This window comes from Crinia signifera, chromosome 1 (assembly GCF_055691185.1).
Source record: "Crinia signifera chromosome 1, ASM5569118v1, whole genome shotgun sequence".
NCBI classification, from domain to species: Eukaryota; Metazoa; Chordata; class Amphibia; order Anura; family Myobatrachidae; genus Crinia; species Crinia signifera.
The window spans coordinates 46,831,552-46,850,076 of NC_139217.1; the positions used below are offsets into that span (position 1 = coordinate 46,831,552).

An 18,525-nucleotide genomic window follows, 5' to 3' on the forward strand; every position below is an offset into this window, starting at 1 on the left:
CTACCAGGATAAATGTCATATTGAGTGACCCAGGTATGTGCCATACTTCTCAGTTACCTGCTTCTGGTTTTATATTGAAAAGCAACGACCTGATGGGAACTATACCTAGATCTCCGGCGGACTTGATGTCGATATTATCAAACCCGCTTCCGATCCGGACGATTATTCGAAGGGCCTTGAACTTCTCCAAGTCTTCTCGCGTTAAAGTGATTGTGTGATACATCAGGGCGCCCACGGCTTCGTTTAGTACCTGCAAAGACAGACGCAAATGATTTACCCTCCATCTGTATTATATATCACAGTCACACAGTTTGGTCTTGTACTAATCGCTCAGCCACGTAGAACGATGAGAAGTAAAGACAAACCTAGAGAACCCAGAGGAACCGCCTCTTCCTGCCTGTTGGAGGAACCGCCTCTTCCTGCCTGTTGGAGGAACCGCCTCTTCCTGCCTGTTGGAGGGTCTAGACCGGGGGAGTTCCTCAATGGATCACCCACCCATGGCTGCGGGACGATCACCATTCTTCCTACAGCACGGGCTGAGCATAGACTGGTTCTATACAACTTCTCCAGCCGTGTTCTTAAGATGATTTGATGGGATATGGTCATTGGGTCACCAGCAAGTTGGTCCACAGTCAAGAGGTTGACATGAGTCTAGGTCGACATGAGTCTAGGTCGACATGCAGGAAGGTCGTCATGAGTCTAGGTCGACATGGGTTAGGTCGACAGGGTCATTAGGTCAACAGTCGGCCTAATGGTGTCGACCTAATGACTGTCGACCACCATGCTGGTGACCGAATGATCCACACCCGATTTCATACATCTCAACCTTAAAATGTACATGGAGGCTGTACACAACCAGCCAGATCATGCGTGTGCGTTCCGACCCAGCGTCCAGACTTGACCCAAATTTACCCCATACAATCGCCAGCGAGACCCTGAGAATCTTAGCACTGCTATACACTCCTTAGTAAATACATTATTTAGTAACCAACATTATTCCATACCAAACATAGATCTAGAAAGTATTTCATGACCTACAGTAGAATATGTTTCTTTTCCAGCAGTGGGGACCCTATTACTTACTGTACATGCTATATTCTCTATCGGCTTCCTTCTGATCACCAACAAAAGGGTAACAGCATTTTAGGGGCATCCCCTTGAAAACGCGAGGCATTCCCATGGGTATGCGAGCAAGCCAATGCCATTCTCGGAGCAAGGTCTCGCTGACAGCGTGAGAGGTCATGCTGAGCCTGCTGTCAGCACAGCACATGCTGTAGGTGTGTGCTGCTGCTCCTGAGGGGGGACGGACAATAACACTCCCCCTTGACCTCAAGTGTTTTTTATTCCCCTAAACAATTTGGGGGCGTGGCCTATTCATGTGCGGTGGTCACGCCTCCTGTTATTAGGCCACACACCCCACATTTTACCTCTCTGCGACCCTGCTAGTCAAGACAGGCTTTATATTTGCGAACATCCGATTCTGACGCATTGGGCTGAGAAATCGGATGCAAACTGTCGAAATCGCATTTGTTTGATCAGATCAGAGCCGGAGATCGCAAGGGCTGCACTGAAGATTTATCGGATCCTTGCTGGGATCACATAAAATACATTGCATGCAAAAGGACCACATATGATGTATCGTATGCGTTTCTGACACCCGGGAAGCTGCCGGGCGATTCAAGGGGGGACCGCATGCGACTTCTCCCCTCTGAGAGGTCGCACAAGTGAACGGGTGGGCTTAAGCCACTTCGTAGAGGGTTAGGTGTCTATCTTGATCTTATCATTCCAACCAGACATGTATAAAATACGCACAATAAATATATATTAACGTAGAATGCATTTTTAGCACATTCTAGAAGATTATAGATAGTATCTGATTGGTTGCCCATAGCAACAACACATCTTAAAAAGAACTCCCATCTTAGTAAATTTCCCTTGTGACGGAATGTTGGTGCTCTAAGCGTTCTTTCCCCACTGAGCACGCCTACTGTATAGGCGGCTCGGCACAGGTGCCGCGGCGGTGTAACAACTGCAGTGAGGTTTCAGTTTCAAAGAGAGTGACAGTCCGGGGGTGCTCGTGGAAGGTAAATGGGGAGTGGCAACTCACACGCAGGCACGTTGCGGCCAATACGGGGGGGGAGGGGGGAGTCACAGCGTTCACCTGCAATCGAACAGACAATTATATTATCTCCAGTATCTTCCTTCAACCGCCTACAGTATACTGTGCAACCATAGAGCTACGCAGAAGGTCCTCGTATATCGGCAGCGGATCTCAGGAGCCTCCAGTGGGAGTCTAAATACAAATCCTGGTGGCTGCAATATTTGCATATTTTCAGAAAGGCTGCATGTGCTGAATCACAGCCGGGACGGCATCGGCTTACATCCCTGCATCAGATCCATAGTCCTCACAGAAACTGAACTAAAAGGAAATGATAACGCGAATTGCAAAAATAAACAAAAACACTAGTGGGACCTGCCATGTGTCCCCATATACCTTGGGCCCTTATTCTGGTTGTCTCACAGCTGCCCGCCCCCTCACCCCTCTGCCTAGCTGAGTTGCTCGCAAGGCTTTGAATGAAGGTTTAGCATAAACATCCAATCGCAGCCTTTGGGTGCGGGGGCGAAATCATTCGATGTTCTCCGACCATCGAATTATCTCTCCATTGCTTGAAAATGTAAGACACCTCTCTGACGTCAGCTGCCTGCCCCCCGCAACCGCGTCACGGGTGAATTACCATGGGCACGACCCATTAACGCCCCCCCCCCCCCCCCCCCAGCCTGCTAGGTGTGAACGGGATGCTCGCACCGAGCGGCTGCACATGTGTATAAATGAGCATGCGCAAACGCTCAATATCTCTCCCCTGCACAAACACGCAGGGGAGCAAGTAAACCAGAATAGGGACCCTTGCCTCAATACACAATGCACTGAGGGATGCCTGGTGTGCTGGCAGGTCCCGTGCAACTCCGTTAGTGTTGGCATTTTTTTGTTGCTGAAAATGCATCTTAAAGGATGCACAAGCAGTTTCTGCTGATTAAAATGATATGCAGCATGCCTATATTCTGCATGCGACCGCAACTGTAACTGCATAGGAAACACTAGGTCATGTTTCTAGGAGGAACACTGTAGCGTAGCATTATGTATGCAGATGCAGTCACGTCCGCACACAGAATATAGGCTAGCTGCATATCGTTTTAATCAGCAGAAGCTGTATGTGCATCTTATTTGAACTGCATGCGTAAGTAAAGGGCCCCATACATCAGCAATTAATTGTGACAATTTTCAGATATGGAGATGATTGCCACAATTAATTTTAGATGTGTGGGCTCCCCCTTTTGGCAATCCCAATCAAAATCGCCAATCAATTGCTTAATCAGGTTTTTAAACATGCTTAATAATCTGGTATTATCTGCAGATCTTTTTTAGATGTGTGGGCATTCCCAATTCGTCTTCTTCATCTATTTACATTATGAACAGCTGAAATGACAATCGATTGGGGCAATTTCCAGATATGAAGATGCAATCTTTAGATGGAAAAATCTGCCGATCACTGAAATAAATCTGTAATGTGTGGGCAAAGTCAGATAGATTGTAAAATCCATTTATCTGGCCAAAATATCCCTATATCTGAAAATCCATAAATTGTGATTGCTGATGTATGGGGCCCATAAGTTTTATTTATATAGCGCACTTTCTCCAACAGGACACATGGTGCTTATTAACAGTCGCACAGAAGAAGCTTGGCGCTCCCATGTCCCGCTACAACATGGCGCTCCTAGAAAGGCTGTTTAACGTGCTAGATCATGTACATGGAGACATCTGAATGTCTAAGCTTTCTCTGCGCCGAAGGATTGGCATCATTTCCCACACAGAACATTGCCTATTACACCTGATAGAATATTAATGGGAATGTTTATACAGCGGAACCAGCCTGTAATCAGTGGCCAGCCCGTCCCGACAGTCTCTCTGCTATATTCCACCACGTCTGTGGTCCCCTGTGCAACCCTCTCCGCTACTACTGCTCTGGCTGCGGGGAGATCTTCAGCATACATGCGAATTACATATTTCTCCCTCTGGGAGGTATTTTGCAAATAGTGATTTAGTTCCTGAGCACGGGCACCACAAGCTTATCTTCTCTGCACTGAACTTGTGAAGTGTCTGGATAATTCTCCGCGACACTCCAGCCCCGGAGGCCCATAATGTTCAGAAAACAGTGGGAACCGGAGTGTTGCGTAACTGCAGCATTTCACATTCCATAATAAAAGCTGATGGTGCCAGAGTAACATAATCTGCTCGCTCTGTGCCTCCCGCTGAATAGAATTCCAGCACTAACTGGGCTCAAATGGCTGCAACATGTTGACGTTCTTATTTGCAAACAAGCGTCAGACACAATCGGCTCTGTGAGTGTATTATTAGCCGCGCTGTGTTTCCCATTATCCTCAAATGCTTTGTGATCTGTACTCAAAAGATGAAATCGCACTTTGTCGCTGGTGGCGGTAAATACTGGTGAGGCAGGAAGCAGAGCAGACTACAGAGTAGGGGCGACGGGGATGCTGTGTGGATAGTACTGCCTGCCCCTTGCTTAGAATTTTTCACTGACTAAAGGATTCTGGGTAGTTACTGAACCAATAAGTCAATCTTTAATGAGGCAACACACATGCAAATGTAGCGTGATCACATCATAGTTGCCAACTGAAATCTGCCCCCCGCCCCAACTGGGAGAGGAGCCAAGTTGCCCCTTCTTTCATTCCGGCAATGTACATTCAGGCTCAGTTGCTTGTTGGACTTTGGTGCCCAGCAATCTGGATTGGGGGCATGCCATATTGGATGTGTGTATGGGCCTCCCTATGGGGCACCAGCCCAGATACTTTGTCCCTGCTCGCTCCCCCTCTACGTACTAGCTAGGGAGGGGAAACAGAACCAGTGACAATGAGGCTAACATCGATTATGTCGCTGGAACATTAACACGGACGCCCCTGAATATCAGAATTTTTTTCACGGTACCCCATGGCCAAAGGTTTCTCATTGAGAAAATCAGAAAAAAATATTAAATTAAGTAAATTGTGTTTACATCTCATCTTTAGGTTTAGTTATGTGGTAATGGGCAGGATTCACTTCTGTTTGTCCACAATTTGCTTATTACATTGCTCATAAATAATTTGAATTGGTCATGTACCACCAATCCAGGGCACCCCTGCAAGTCTTTTAATTTAACCCCTTTGTGGTATGCCCTGGGGAGGAACAGGGCCATACGGGGAGGTTCGGCTGCACTTGGCTGTTTGGGTACCACTGTGAACCACTGACTTAAACATTGCAGATACTTCATGGACATTTTGACTATTAAAGTGGTTATTGCCTCTTGGAATATCTGTAGGTCAAAACATGCATTTAACAAAACATTTTAATGTAAAACTAGATTCAAATAAACTTTATTTAAAAGCAGCGAAACCCGTAACTCCTGCCCCATGGAAGCCCACACATGTCTATTAGGAAGTCAAGTTTATTCCACTGCATTTAAATTCCTCTAATATTTGAAATTCTCTGAACCCTGAGAGCCGCTCTGCTCATTAATGTGAATAAACAGCAGTAATGCAAAAATTACTCGGCACCTACGTGCGATATATAATGACAGTAACGACAATTCCAGTCACTTGCCTTCCTGCCATCTTGAATACATGTAACATTAGCTTGGTAGTAACACAAGCAACTATTGATATGGCTGCTAAATTGTCAGAGGTTCCTTTCAGCATCTTGCAGTGACTACTATGGACCAGATGAACTAAGCCATGAAAAGTGATAAAATGGAGAGTGATAATAAACCACCAACCAATCAGCTCCTGTCATTTTTCAAACCCAGCCTGTAAAATGACAGATAGGAGCTGATTGGCTGGTGGTTTATCATTCTCCATGTTATCATTTTTCAAGCTTAGTACATCTGGCCCTATGTCACGCCACCAATTTTTCAGTCACCCTCAGGCGGGATCTGTATGATAGGTCAATAATGTTCAGAAGGAGCCGGCCTCCTCCTTGCAGGGGCTGGCCATTCTATCGCCAGCCCCCGCCAGCGCCGGCTCTCGCCAGGGGCGCACGAGGCACTTGAGCGCGCCCCGTGGCTACAGCGCTGGCTCCGCCGCCTCCCCCGGTGCCCCTCGCCACCCCACTGCCCCCCATATCCCTGCCCATCTCCCTGAAGTGGAGACGGGCAGGGACCCTCAACGGCGCCGTCCTGAAATTGGGATGCGCGTGCGTGTGAGCCGTACGTGCATCCCAGTCAGATGGAGCGCAGAGACATGCTGGCAATCCCTGGCCAAAGAAGAGAGGGGCTCCATCTGTATAGGTTGACAGTCAATAAGTCGACACCAAAAGAATTAATGTGCACAAGGTGGACACTGACAAAAAGTCGCTCTACACTAATTTGGGGTCTAAATTGCTCAGGCGTCGACACCATTAAAAAAAACATGGACAACGCGTGTTGATTTTTTCCATGTGGCAACCTTTTGCTTGTTTTATATGCGCCTACCCTATTACAGACATTCTTATATTACATTTGTTTATGAACCAAATAAATCACTTTTTTATCATACTCTTTTCTGTGGCGTACCAAATTCCTCATGGGTATGATCACCAAAAGGGCTTACCTTTTTATAGGTAGTGTAAATAAAGGTTGACCTTCACTTACAATGTATTTAATTATTGGCCTTTCCATTTATTTATATGTAATTGTATTTTAGTGGCAGTGTTACTCAAGGGAGGACTATGGGGTAGATGTATGAAGTAAGGAGGAGGAGTAAGGGAGAAGTGAGCCAGAGGAGAAGTGGCCCATGGCAACCAATCAGCACTGAGGTGACAGCTATAATTTGCATAATATAAAATGATACAGAGCAGCTGATTGGTTGCCATGGGACACTTTTCCTCTGGCTCTCTTCTCCTCCCTGATGCTTCATACATCTACCCCAAAGTGTTTTTTTTTTTCTTTTCTTGGGGTTCTTTACATGATAAAATCTACTACAGTCTAAATTTTTTTTTTTTTTACTAAATAATCCCATGGACTAAGGGGGTTATTCAGACCTGATCGTACAACTGCTAATTCGCAGGCCGAACAATAATCAATGGCATGCACACGCGTATGGCTTGTAGCACGCAAGCCATCCTGCGATAAAATACAACATCTTTTTAAATCGCTGACCATATGCAATTTGACTGACAGGAAGCCGGCATTTCAGGGTGGTACCCGGCCATTTTGTGGGAGTGTCAGGAAAACGCAGGCGGAACCAATCGTTTTCAGGGAAGGCATGTGATGTCTGCTCCAGACCTAATCAGCTGATTTCTATCCACAGACTGCACACACTGGAAAAAAAATTTGATGGATTTGCATCTAATAGATTTGCAGCTAATCAAAGGGCTGCAATATTTTCGCAGGCTTGCACGGGGCGGGATTTTACTCTGGATGAGTGGTGATTACCTGATCGCAGGGCTCTACAAAATAGCAGCCCAGCGATCAGGTCTGAATGACCCCTAACCCAACTTTAAGAGGTTTTGTTTATTTTTTACATGTACCCTTTTTTTTTGTACGAAAGATAACACATCCCTGGCTGACGGGCCTGAGGATGAAGTACTGCTACAGTACCAGAGGAGAGTATCCATGCAGCATAATCTAAGGAGTTCAAATCTCTGTTTGCCTGAGTTTTAATATGGATTAAAGGAGGAGGTGGGAGTCGCACAGTATTAGCATAGCAGTGAGGGACATTCAAGTGCTTGTCGCTCTGCACTCCAAATTTCTAGCAGAATAATGGAAGTTGTATCGATAAAAGGCTCTCTGCTGAATTAATCAAAGAAACGACTGTATAGAGCAGAATTTAAAGCAGACGAAGGAAGATAAGAACTGGAGCCGGCGCCTGAGAAACGATTAATCGCGGATATACATACAGTCACCTTATACACATTCCCCATATTTATGGAACATTTTAGCAAAGTCTCTACTAGTATAGACATTGTATGGACATAGTATAGATATAGAGGTCCTATGCTTCGACATCTTCTCCTCTCCAGCCCCCTACTTCATAGTTACAGTGACCTTGGCCAATGTCACACATTGAGGAGGTACTGCAATGTGGCGTTGGTTCTAAGGATCCCTGAATTATGGATGGCCATCAGTGCAGTCACCATAGATGGCTGCCATCGATCATGATTCTGCAACCAGCCATCAATAGTCATAAACAATGTGATGGACAACCATTGATAGATTTAGATATTGATGGTTATCCATTATCTTTGACTGAATGGCCCATGGGCCAATCAGAACCTGGGGGCATGGCTTCCGGGTGTTGGGGGCGGAGCTATGCTCAGTGTCCAAGTACCTTGAAAAAATAAATAAACATCGGTTCTCCTTTGCCATCGATGTAGGGAAACCATCTGGTTCTCCGAAATCGATGGCAAAAGTATTCAACATTGGGCAAAAAACACTGATTATTTAAAATCATCGATGATCATTTTCCATCCCTACCCCAAATACAAAAGCAAACTGGGAGGTGTCTGCAGAATACCTGCCCCCCTTATTCGGAAGCGGGCAAACTTATGCAACCCACACAATTCCACAATCAAGGCTGCACAAAAGCATTATTATGAAGGGGTGACAACATGATCTGAACGTCAATATGGACTTTAGTTCAACTGAAAAGAATGACACTTACAATGCCAACATTTCACATTTCGGCACCAGATTGTCAACATAGCCTAACCGTAAAAAAAATAAAAAAAATAAAATAAAATGAGCTGTCGATATCTTGGTTTCGGCATGTTCAAAGACAAGATTTTGACCATATTGAAATACCATCCATGCCGACATGCTGACCGATGATATTCAGATGTCGACATTCTATTTCCAATAATTGCCCATTGGGTATTGATTTTTATATGTTCTCCCTAATATGTGTGGATTGCCTCCGATTACTCTGCATTCCTCCCACAATCCGACTATACAGTAGATCGTAAGCTCCATTGGGGCAGGGGTGGATGTGAATGACTGAAATATTTTCTGCAAAGCTTTGCAGATTATGAGTGCGCTATACAAATAATGGTTAATAAATAATAAATGCATTTATTGGCATTTCCCAAAATAAAGCACCGTTACAGTACTAAGCTCTGTAACAGATCCCAGATCCCGTTCCCAGTGGCAGAGACACTCACGGAGATAGCACCGGCAGAAATGACCAGCTGTGGACCACACGTAGGTAAGCAGGATAGATACAAGGTCTGGGCACCAGCTGTACACAGAGGCATCAGGCTAGGACTACACTGCACACCAGTGGGCAGTCTTTATAGAACATTACTCTGCTAGTGTTAGGTAAACCGTTAATGGCTCGTTAAAGATTGTTACCGCAGATTCTTTGTGGTGCCAAAAGGATTTGACATCAATGAAATTAGTCACTGCTTCTACCATACTGACGGAGTCACAGAGGAGCGCAGTGTACTCTATGCTGCACCGGAGTGGTGTTGGTAAGGGTAGGAGCATCCTTGGCACTACCATAGTCCCGCAGCGGTCTCATTTCAGATTCCCACAGAACTGTAAAGCTGACCAAACACTTATACGATTAGGCCAAGAAATCGGGTGATATATCGCATGTGATCCAGGCACTGGAGAGCTGCTAGCATGCGATAACTCGGCCTAGTGTGTGTGGGGGGGCTTAAGGCCCAATAGGTGATTGGGATCAATCAGAGGCAGTTATGGGCATAGAGAATAGAAGTTACAAATTCCATATTTAGCTAGGAAATAATAAGATCTATATTGAACCATTCATATTGTTGCATATAATTTGCTATTCAGATATAGGGAGAGATGTACTAAGCCTTGAAAAGCGATAAAATGGAGAGTGAAAATCCCCCAACCAATCAGCTCCTACCTGTCATTGTTCAAACACAGCCTATGACATGGCAGTTAGGAGTTGATTGGCTGGTGGTTTATCACTCTACATTTTATCACTCTACATTTTATCACTTTTCACGCTTATACCCCTTTTACAAAACCCAGGTTTTTCCCTTGTGGATCCGGGTCAGTGGCGGTGTAAAAGGAGTTAACCCATGTCCCTTTACACAGGACTTCTACCCAGGTCCAGGACCTGGGTAGATGGCAGTGTAAACGGGTAAGCCGGGTCATCCGATCCAGCTCCCATTTACATCAATGGGTGAAGACCAACCTCTGGACCGCAGCATCCTGCGGCCAACATGGAGGTTGGGCGGGGGGCCCACACAGCCTCTGCTGCTGTCTGCTGTACTGTGCAGACAGCAATGAAGGCAGGGAGGAGGTGAATAGATGCCTGTGTGCGGCATCCATTCACCCTGTGGGTGGGGGCTGGGGGCATCCCAGCAGCTTACCTTGGTGCTAAGCTTGCCCCCAGCATGGCGATCGGTGGTCCCGGCAGGGTGATCGCGAGTCCCGGCACTTGGAAATGATGTCATCTCCAAGAGTCGCCTCCATTTACACTGCGAGTAGGAAGGATCCATGTTCCAAATGCCAGGTCGTATCCAGGATTTGGGTATAAAATGGGTATTTGTCTGGCCCATAGCCTTTTAACGGAAGAGTTTAGAAATCTGTAGCAGTACATACTGTAGCACTACAAGTACTGTAGCACTACATACAGTACAGTAGCACTACAAGTAACTTTGGGCCTGTATTGTATTGCAGAGCTGCAGGCAGTGGCGTAAATTGCGCAAGGCAGCCCCCGCCACTGCTTGGGGGAGCGGGGGCTGCGTGGGCGCCTGCTCCCGCCCGGGGCACTGAGCAAAGCGAGGTGGCTGGTTTGTGCTGCTGGTGACCGTGCGCCGCGCCGCACAGGAGAGTCGGCCGGGGCACGGGCGCAGCCATGACAGTCTGACAGACTCAGTGTCAGACTGTCCAATGGGAGGGTAGGCGTCAGGCGGCTGTCCAATGAGCAGGCGGGGGTAAGGCAGCAGCAGTGACTGCTGGTTACACTGCTGGTTACGCTGCCCCCTCCCGCTTGCCGCTGCACTGAGCACTTAGCTGATGAAAAAACCTCCCTTTGTAGTCGCCGCCCCGCGCACACTTACGCGTCACTCTCTCTGCCTGGCGCCATCGCCGACGCCAACCCCCTCCCTCTCCTCCGCATGCCATTAGTCAGCAGCGCGCGCCATTACACACACAGCGCGCCTGCCACGCCACCTGCGGCGAGCTTGCACAAAGAGGCCTGGACCGTGTCAGAGTGAGGGGAGGCAGCTTACCCCGTCCCTGTTCCAGTCCGACTCCCAGTCCCCAACAAACGGAGACAGATGACAGACTACTGGCACAGGCACTGCGGGACCGCCCAGCATCTAATTAGTGAGTATCTGTTAGTGACTCTATGACAGTGGCCTGCCAAGACCCCTGGAAAGGTGCTGCTCGCTTCTGGCAGGCATGGCAGTGTGGGCATCAAAGATTGGGCTGAGCATCTTATCGTGCCCAGGTACAAGGTTTCACTGAGTGTGCGGCTGACAGTCTGCTGCTAAGAGCAGGGGTGGAACGGGACTGGCTGGGATGCACCTGACTGCCCCCCAGGGAAAAGTGCATAAAATTCCCCCTTTGCAACCAGCATGAAATGCCCTCTGGGCAACCAGCATGAAATGCCCCCTTTGCAACCAGCATACAAACACCCACCCCACAGTGGCAACCAGCATGTAACTCCTGCAACCAGCATGTAGGTAAGCAGCACTTATCTGGTTTAATGTGTACTGGGCATTACGGTGTGTGCTATAATGTGTACTGGGCATAACGGTGTGTGCTAAAAGGTGTACTGGGTATAGCGGTGTGTGCTATAATGTTTACTGGGTATAGCGGTGTGTGCTATAATGTTTTCTGGGTATAGCAGTGTGTGCTATTGTGTTTACTGGGTATAGCGGTGTGTGCTATAATGTTTACTGGGTATAACGCTGTGTTCTATAATGTGTACTCGACATAAGTGTGCCATAATGTGTACTGGGCATAACGGTGTGTGCTATAATGTGTACTGGGCATAACGGTGTGTGCTATAATGTGTACTGGGCATAACGGTGTGTGCTATAATGTGTACTGGGCATAACGGTGTGTGCTATAATGTGTACTGGGCATAACGGTGTGTGCTATAATGTGTACTGGGCATAACGGTGTGTGCTATAATGTGTACTGGGCATAACGGTGTGTGCTATAATGTGTACTGGGCATAACGGTGTGTGCTATAATATGTACTGGGCATAACGGTGTGTGCTATAATGTGTACTGGGTATAGCGGTGAGTGCTATAATGTGTACTGGGCATAACGGTGTGTGCTGTAATGTGTACTGGGCATTACGGTGTGTGCTGTAATGTGTACTGGGTATAGCGGTGAGTGCTATAATGTGTACTGAACATTGTGGTGTGTGCTATAATTTGTACTGGGCATAACGGTGTGTGCTGTAATGTGTACTGGGCATAACTGTGTGTGCTGTATTGTGTATGGGCATAACGGTGTGTGCTGGAATGTGTACTGGGCATTACGGTGTGTGCTGGAATGTGTACTGGGCATAACGGTGTGTGCTGGAATGTGTACTGGGCATAACGGTGCGTGCTGGAATGTGTACTGGGCATAACGGTGTGTGCTGGAATGTGTACTGGGCATAACGGTGTGTGCTGGAATGTGTACTGGGCATAACGGTGTGTGCTGGAATGTGTACTGGGCATAACGGTGTGTGCTGGAATGTGTACTGGGCATAACGGTGTATGCTGGAATGTGAATTGGTACTACTATGTGACCACACCACTTCCCCCCCAAAAAATGCCCTAAATTTTTAGCGCGCGCCTTCGGCGCGCACTGTCCCTGTTTTCCGGTTTATATTGTTTTTAGTATATATGTATCTTTATGCGAGTGGGCCAATTCATACTTCCCCCCCGACCCACATATGCCATGCTGGGAAGAAGGGGAGAGGAGGCTTTATTCCGTTGGGACCCAGAAAAGGTCAGGTAGGACCCCAATTTTAAGAAGTGAAGAGTCCCCGGGACCCACTTTTTTGGGTGGTTTTCGCAAAATATATTATAAAATATATATATAGGGGGCGCAATAAATTTTTTGGCAGGGGGGAGCAAAATTTATAGTTACGCCACTGGCTGCAGGGAAGTGGATTATAATGCAAATGCAGCAGGAGGCACCTGTAGGGGGTAGCTGCCTCCCCTGCCAGTATCTCCGACATCCGACTAGTGCTGCCTCCAAAGACGCAGCATCAGATCACCATGGTGACCATCCCGGCGACACTCTGTATGGACACCATTGGCTGCTGCTCAAAATATTATAAACAACTATTAGAAAGTGAGCAGTTAAGTAGGCCTGAAAACCCCCCTTAGCACATCTGGCCCTGTATGTTAGATCAGCAGCAGCCTGGAAGCCGGAGTTGCTAGGCACCGCTCACCTCTACAAATGTTAAGAGGAGAATCCATGTCGGATCTCCACTTCTACCAAAAGGGAAGAATGGAGCCTAAAAGGTAATCAGCAGAGGGCTACAGGGGATGGGGGGGGGGGGGGGGGGGGAACGGGACTGAGGGGTGTGGGTCATTAGGTCAACAGCCAAATAGACCACTATTGGTCAACAGTCAATAGTGTTGACACAAGCAAACGCCCAGCATGGAAATGGTCGACACAGATAATGGACTATGCATTTTCATGGACACCGTATAAGTGCACTGTGTCGACTTGCATGGCTCGCTACACTATTATAATCTATTATAAAAAAAAAAAAATACAAGGAAAACTGATGTTGACCTTTATCCATGTCGACCCTTTGTCTGTGTTAATCCAAAGCGTGGCAACCTTTTTCATGTGTCGACCTACTGTATTGTATGTCGACCTAATGACCATATGGCGCACTGAGACAGGAGATGACAGATGGTAATTGCTAGGTTTTAACCATGCGCTGTGTGGTGCGAGTAATGCACTAGCGCCCCCTGCTGCCATTCTCATGGGGCACTAACACAACAGGACTAGAACTAGTAACTAAAAACCAATTGTACCCATTCCAGCCACAATAAGCGACTCTTATGCAAACCAGCGGTTAATGAAAGCTACAAACCAAAAGGAGCCATCACGTATGATAGATCGCTTTCAGACCCGGAGCCTGTATTGTGTGCAGTAGAAGGCAGCATATTGTTACATTCTATTTAAATAGCAAACAACACAATCTCTAGCAAATGCTCCTGTTCCTTTATTTAATCAGCGCCGTCTTATTTCTGCACATGCACGGACAAAACATTCCCTACAATGCAATCAGCGCTACCCACGGCCATTCGCGCCAAGCTTAAGGATCCCAGCAGAAAACAGCCCAGTGATGACAGAGCGAGAGACAGAGGAATCAGCGCAAAAACATTCACATGCTCCCATCAGCCACTGCACCGGACCACGTGCCAAATTGGCACCTCAAGAAGAGCTGGGCTTTCTGCGTCTCACAAATGAACGGCATCCTTGGGCCGCAGATGTGCACCACCATGTTTTGGCCGCCCTCCAAACAATATAAAATATGCTGGAGAAGGGCCCAGTGTGGCGATGAGAAAACTGTAGGTGACGTTCTTTTTCAGAGTAGTAGATTTCTTGCTCATTTCACCATATAATCACCGACACAACAGGAATGTCCTTCTCGCGTCAGTAACATGCCACATCTGCTATGAAATTCGGAAATGCTGATCAAATAATGAAAAATTTGGCCAGTCTTCTTATTCTCAGAGAAAACTGCCCAGGACCCACCAGACTCAAGGGTAGACTGGCGAACAGGGGCACAGGGAAACTCCCAGGAAGCCCCACCCCCTCCTCTAGGTGTCAGGTTCCAGACACTGGCCGGACCTCAAGCTGGGCATGTACACTACTAGATGATAAGTCATCAGATCTGGCGGATCTGACCGTCATATTGGGCACATTTTCCAGTGTTTACCCGCTATGCTGCCGACTATGCGTCATCAGTGACATCCCCTGTCGGCCCTGCTTGCACTGCCAACGGAAGACATAGCTAGGCGTGTCCATGTTGCCGGATGCAGCATGGCCGGCGCTGGTAGCATTAGTGAGTGTGTACGCCGTTACTGATGCTGGGTCCCATCGGCCACAATGTCGAGGAGTACACACAGCTTTAGTGTGCTGGACTGAACATCACATACACAGTGTCTCAAAGAGAATTTCCGACACAAACATGTGTGTCCAGTCAGCAAATAGGCAACATCTGCAAGAGTCTGGAAAAATGATTCAATTTAAAATGTGTTCTCTTAATCACAAATCAATAAGGATTTATTACTGCTAAGTATTACACACGTTTGGCTGAAAATGCAATTAAACTGCGAGACGGGTCTTTTGCGTCATTTACAAGCCGTTTATGCGATATAAACACAAGGTACATATACTTTGTTCACGACTAGATTTTTGCACGATCGAAGTGTGAAAATCAATAATCTGACAATTACGGAAAGAGGACTCGGACCAATATGACTGCATCCACACTGATTCTAAGCTCCCAGTACACTACCATCCCGCTCCTGGGCGGCTGCGATGTTGCTTTGTGGTACATATCCCACACTAGGTGACATCTCTATAATTATGTACTCACTAGTTAAAAGCCTGTCAAAATGACAGACACTACAGTCAGATTATAGGTGGGGCACTCAGTACTCTGGGAGACACCTTTTATGTATAGATGCTATATGTCTGAAATGGGCAGGATATAATGATGCTGTACTATATACACCAGGGACGTGCAGTCAGGGGAGGCAGGGGAGGCAGTGCCTCCCCTGTCATTAATGATTGATCAAATAATACAAAGAAAATACTTATGACACATATTATGTGTCATAACTATATGCTTTATATTATTATAATCATTTTACCCCCTTTTTTTTATCTAATTGATTACGGAGGCACCAAGAGCGGTGCCTCGGGTTATCAATGGTAAAGTTTCTGAACTATGGGGCGGGTAGGGGGGCGGGGCCAAGTAGCGCGCTGTCAATGCCCATTAGAAAAAGCATTACAGGCGGCACGTATAGCAGTGCCTCAGTGACAGTCAGGGACATGCTTGCTGCTTCTGGCTATATGAAAGCACGCCCCTGTCACTGAGGCAGATGTGATTGGGCACAGTGGCGCTGCCTCAGTGACAGGGGCGTGCTTTCATATAGCCAGAAAGAGAAAGCATGTCCCTGACTGTCACTAAGGCACTGCAATAGGTATCGTTGTCTGTCTGTCCGTCGTCCCCCCACCCCTCCCCCCAAGCCCCGGCTCCAGCGCTACTCCAGAGAGACAAGCGGGAGAATTATTTGGTGGATCCCTCTCTCCCCTGGCACTGGTCCCAGCTCCAGAGCTGAACGTTAGACCAGCGGGGGATAAAAGATTGTCTGCCGCCCAGCGCCGTCCCAAGCGCTGACTGTGACACCAGCGGCTCCCCCTCTCCCCGGGCGCTGGTCCCAGCTCCACAGCTGAGCGTTCGTCCAGCGGGGGATAAAGATTGTCTGCCGCCCAGCGCCATCCCAAGCGCTGACTGTGACACCAGCGGCTCCCCCTCTCCCCGGGCGCTGGTCCCAGCTCCACAGCTGAGCGTTAGTCCAGCGGGGGATAAAGGGTTGGCTGCCGCCCAGCGCCATCCCAAGCGCTGACTGTGACACCAGCGGCTCCCCCTCTCCCCGGGCGCTGGTCCCAGCTCCACAGCTGAGCGTTAGTCCAGCGGGGGATAAAGGGTTGGCTGCCGCCCAGCGCCATCCCAAGCGCTGACTGTGACACCAGCGGCTCCCCCTCTCCCCGGGCGCTGGTCCCAGCTCCACAGCTGAGCGTTCGTCCAGCGGGGGATAAAGATTGTCTGCCGCCCAGCACCATCCCAAGCGCTGACTGTGACACCAGCGGCTCCCCCTCTCCCCGGGCGCTGGTCCCAGCTCCACAGCTGAGCGTTAGTCCAGCGGGGGATAAAGGGTTGCTGCCGCCCAGCGCCATCCCAAGCGCTGACTGTGACACCAGCGGCTCCCCCTCTCCCTGGGCGCTGGTCCCAGCTCCACAGCTGAGCGTTAGTCCAGCGGGGGATAAAGGGTTGGCTGCCGCCCAGCGCCGTCCCAAGCGCTGACTGTGAAACGAGTGGTTCCCCCTCTCCCCGGGCCCAGCTCCAGTGGTTCCAGCACTGATCAGCAGCTGAATGTGCTCAGCAGCACTGATCAGCACTGAATGTGACATCAGTGGCCGGGCTCCCCCTCTCCCCCCGGCGCTGGGCCCAGCTCCAGATGAGACCAGCGGGGGAAGTGACTTTACGGCTGCCGCCTGGCCCCAGCCGCCCAGGCTCCATTTCTGATGAAGAGATCAGCGGGACTTGAAGGCTCCCCCCTCGCCTGACGCCAGCACTGCTCAGCAGTGCAGCTGGAGCTGAGGAAGTGCAATCCCCAGGTCAGTGCTTCCATTCCCCAACCCCCATCCCCAGGCCAGTGCCCCCCTATCTAACCAGCCATCCCCCTTCCCTAGCTCAGTGCCCCCCTAACCAGCCACCATCGTCTCCAGCCTAGTGACCCCTATCTAATCAGCCATCCCCTTCACTAGCCCAGTGCCCCACTATCTAACCAGCTATCCCCTTCCCTAGCCCAGTGCCCCACTATCTAACCAGCTATCCCCTTCCCTAGCTCAGTGCCCCACTATCTAACCAGCTATCCCCTTCCCTAGCTCAGTGCCCCACTATCTAACCAGCTATCCCCTTCCCTAGCCAAGTGCCCCACTATCTAACCAGCCATCCCCGTCCCCAGCCCAGTGCCCACCTATCTAACCAGCCATCCCCAGCCCAGAGCCCCCATCTAATCATCCCCCCACCAACAGCCCAGTGCCCCCATAAGCAGGGGTGGTAGAACAATGGGCAGACTCCGTGGCGGCTTGGTGGAGCCAGCACTGACGGGGTCTGCTGGGAGAGCTGGGTCAGGGTAGGAGCTGCTTATGCAGGCGGCTGCTCCCGCACTTGCCTGTCAGCGCAGAAGCAACGCAGACCCGGTGCTCCCAACAGAGCTCGTGGTGCTGGCTCCACCAAGCTAGTGCCTCACCATCCACTAACCTCACCGCACGTCACTGATATACACCAGTACTGAGACATGTAAGCTCACCAGTCCTCGCATCGCTCATGACCAGTCTGGGGGTAGAGCACACCAGTAGCCACCAGCGGGTCTGGGCATGGCCTGTGCAGGGTTGTGGGAGGGGCTAGCACAGGACCCCACCCCACCACCAATGTGCAGCATATATAAAGCAGCTGAGCCAGTAATCTTTCTCTTCGTCATGGTTTTTAATATGCAGCCCCACCACCGACCCCTCCTCATCCACCCAGCTAACACACTGTCCACCCCACACAACATCGTACTTCTCCCTGCCGGACTGATTCACCTTCTTCCCCCATGGGTAAGTAGCCATTATGTCCCCAGTGCCTATACTCTGACTGCTGTGGAACCGTCTGGTGGTTCTTGCATACATTTCCTGGTGACTGCTGCTCCCGTACTTGTTGCTGAGTCCCGGGATGCCAAGTAACCTGGGGTTGCAGCATAGCATATGGAG

At 48.9% G+C, this 18,525-nt stretch overlaps 1 protein-coding gene across 10 annotated transcripts in view; it reads right to left on the reverse strand.

Annotated features, from left to right (window-relative positions):
• CTBP1 (C-terminal binding protein 1) overlaps nucleotides 1-18,525 on the reverse strand; it is a 392,310-nt gene that overhangs the window by 32,258 nt on the left and 341,527 nt on the right. For all 10 annotated transcript variants that reach the window (XM_083148178.1, XM_083148263.1, XM_083148092.1 and 7 more), the window contains one exon: nucleotides 106-250. In XM_083148178.1, coding sequence (XP_083004304.1) covers nucleotides 106-250 — 145 coding nt within the window. The remainder of the gene's footprint in view (nucleotides 1-105; nucleotides 251-18,525) is intronic.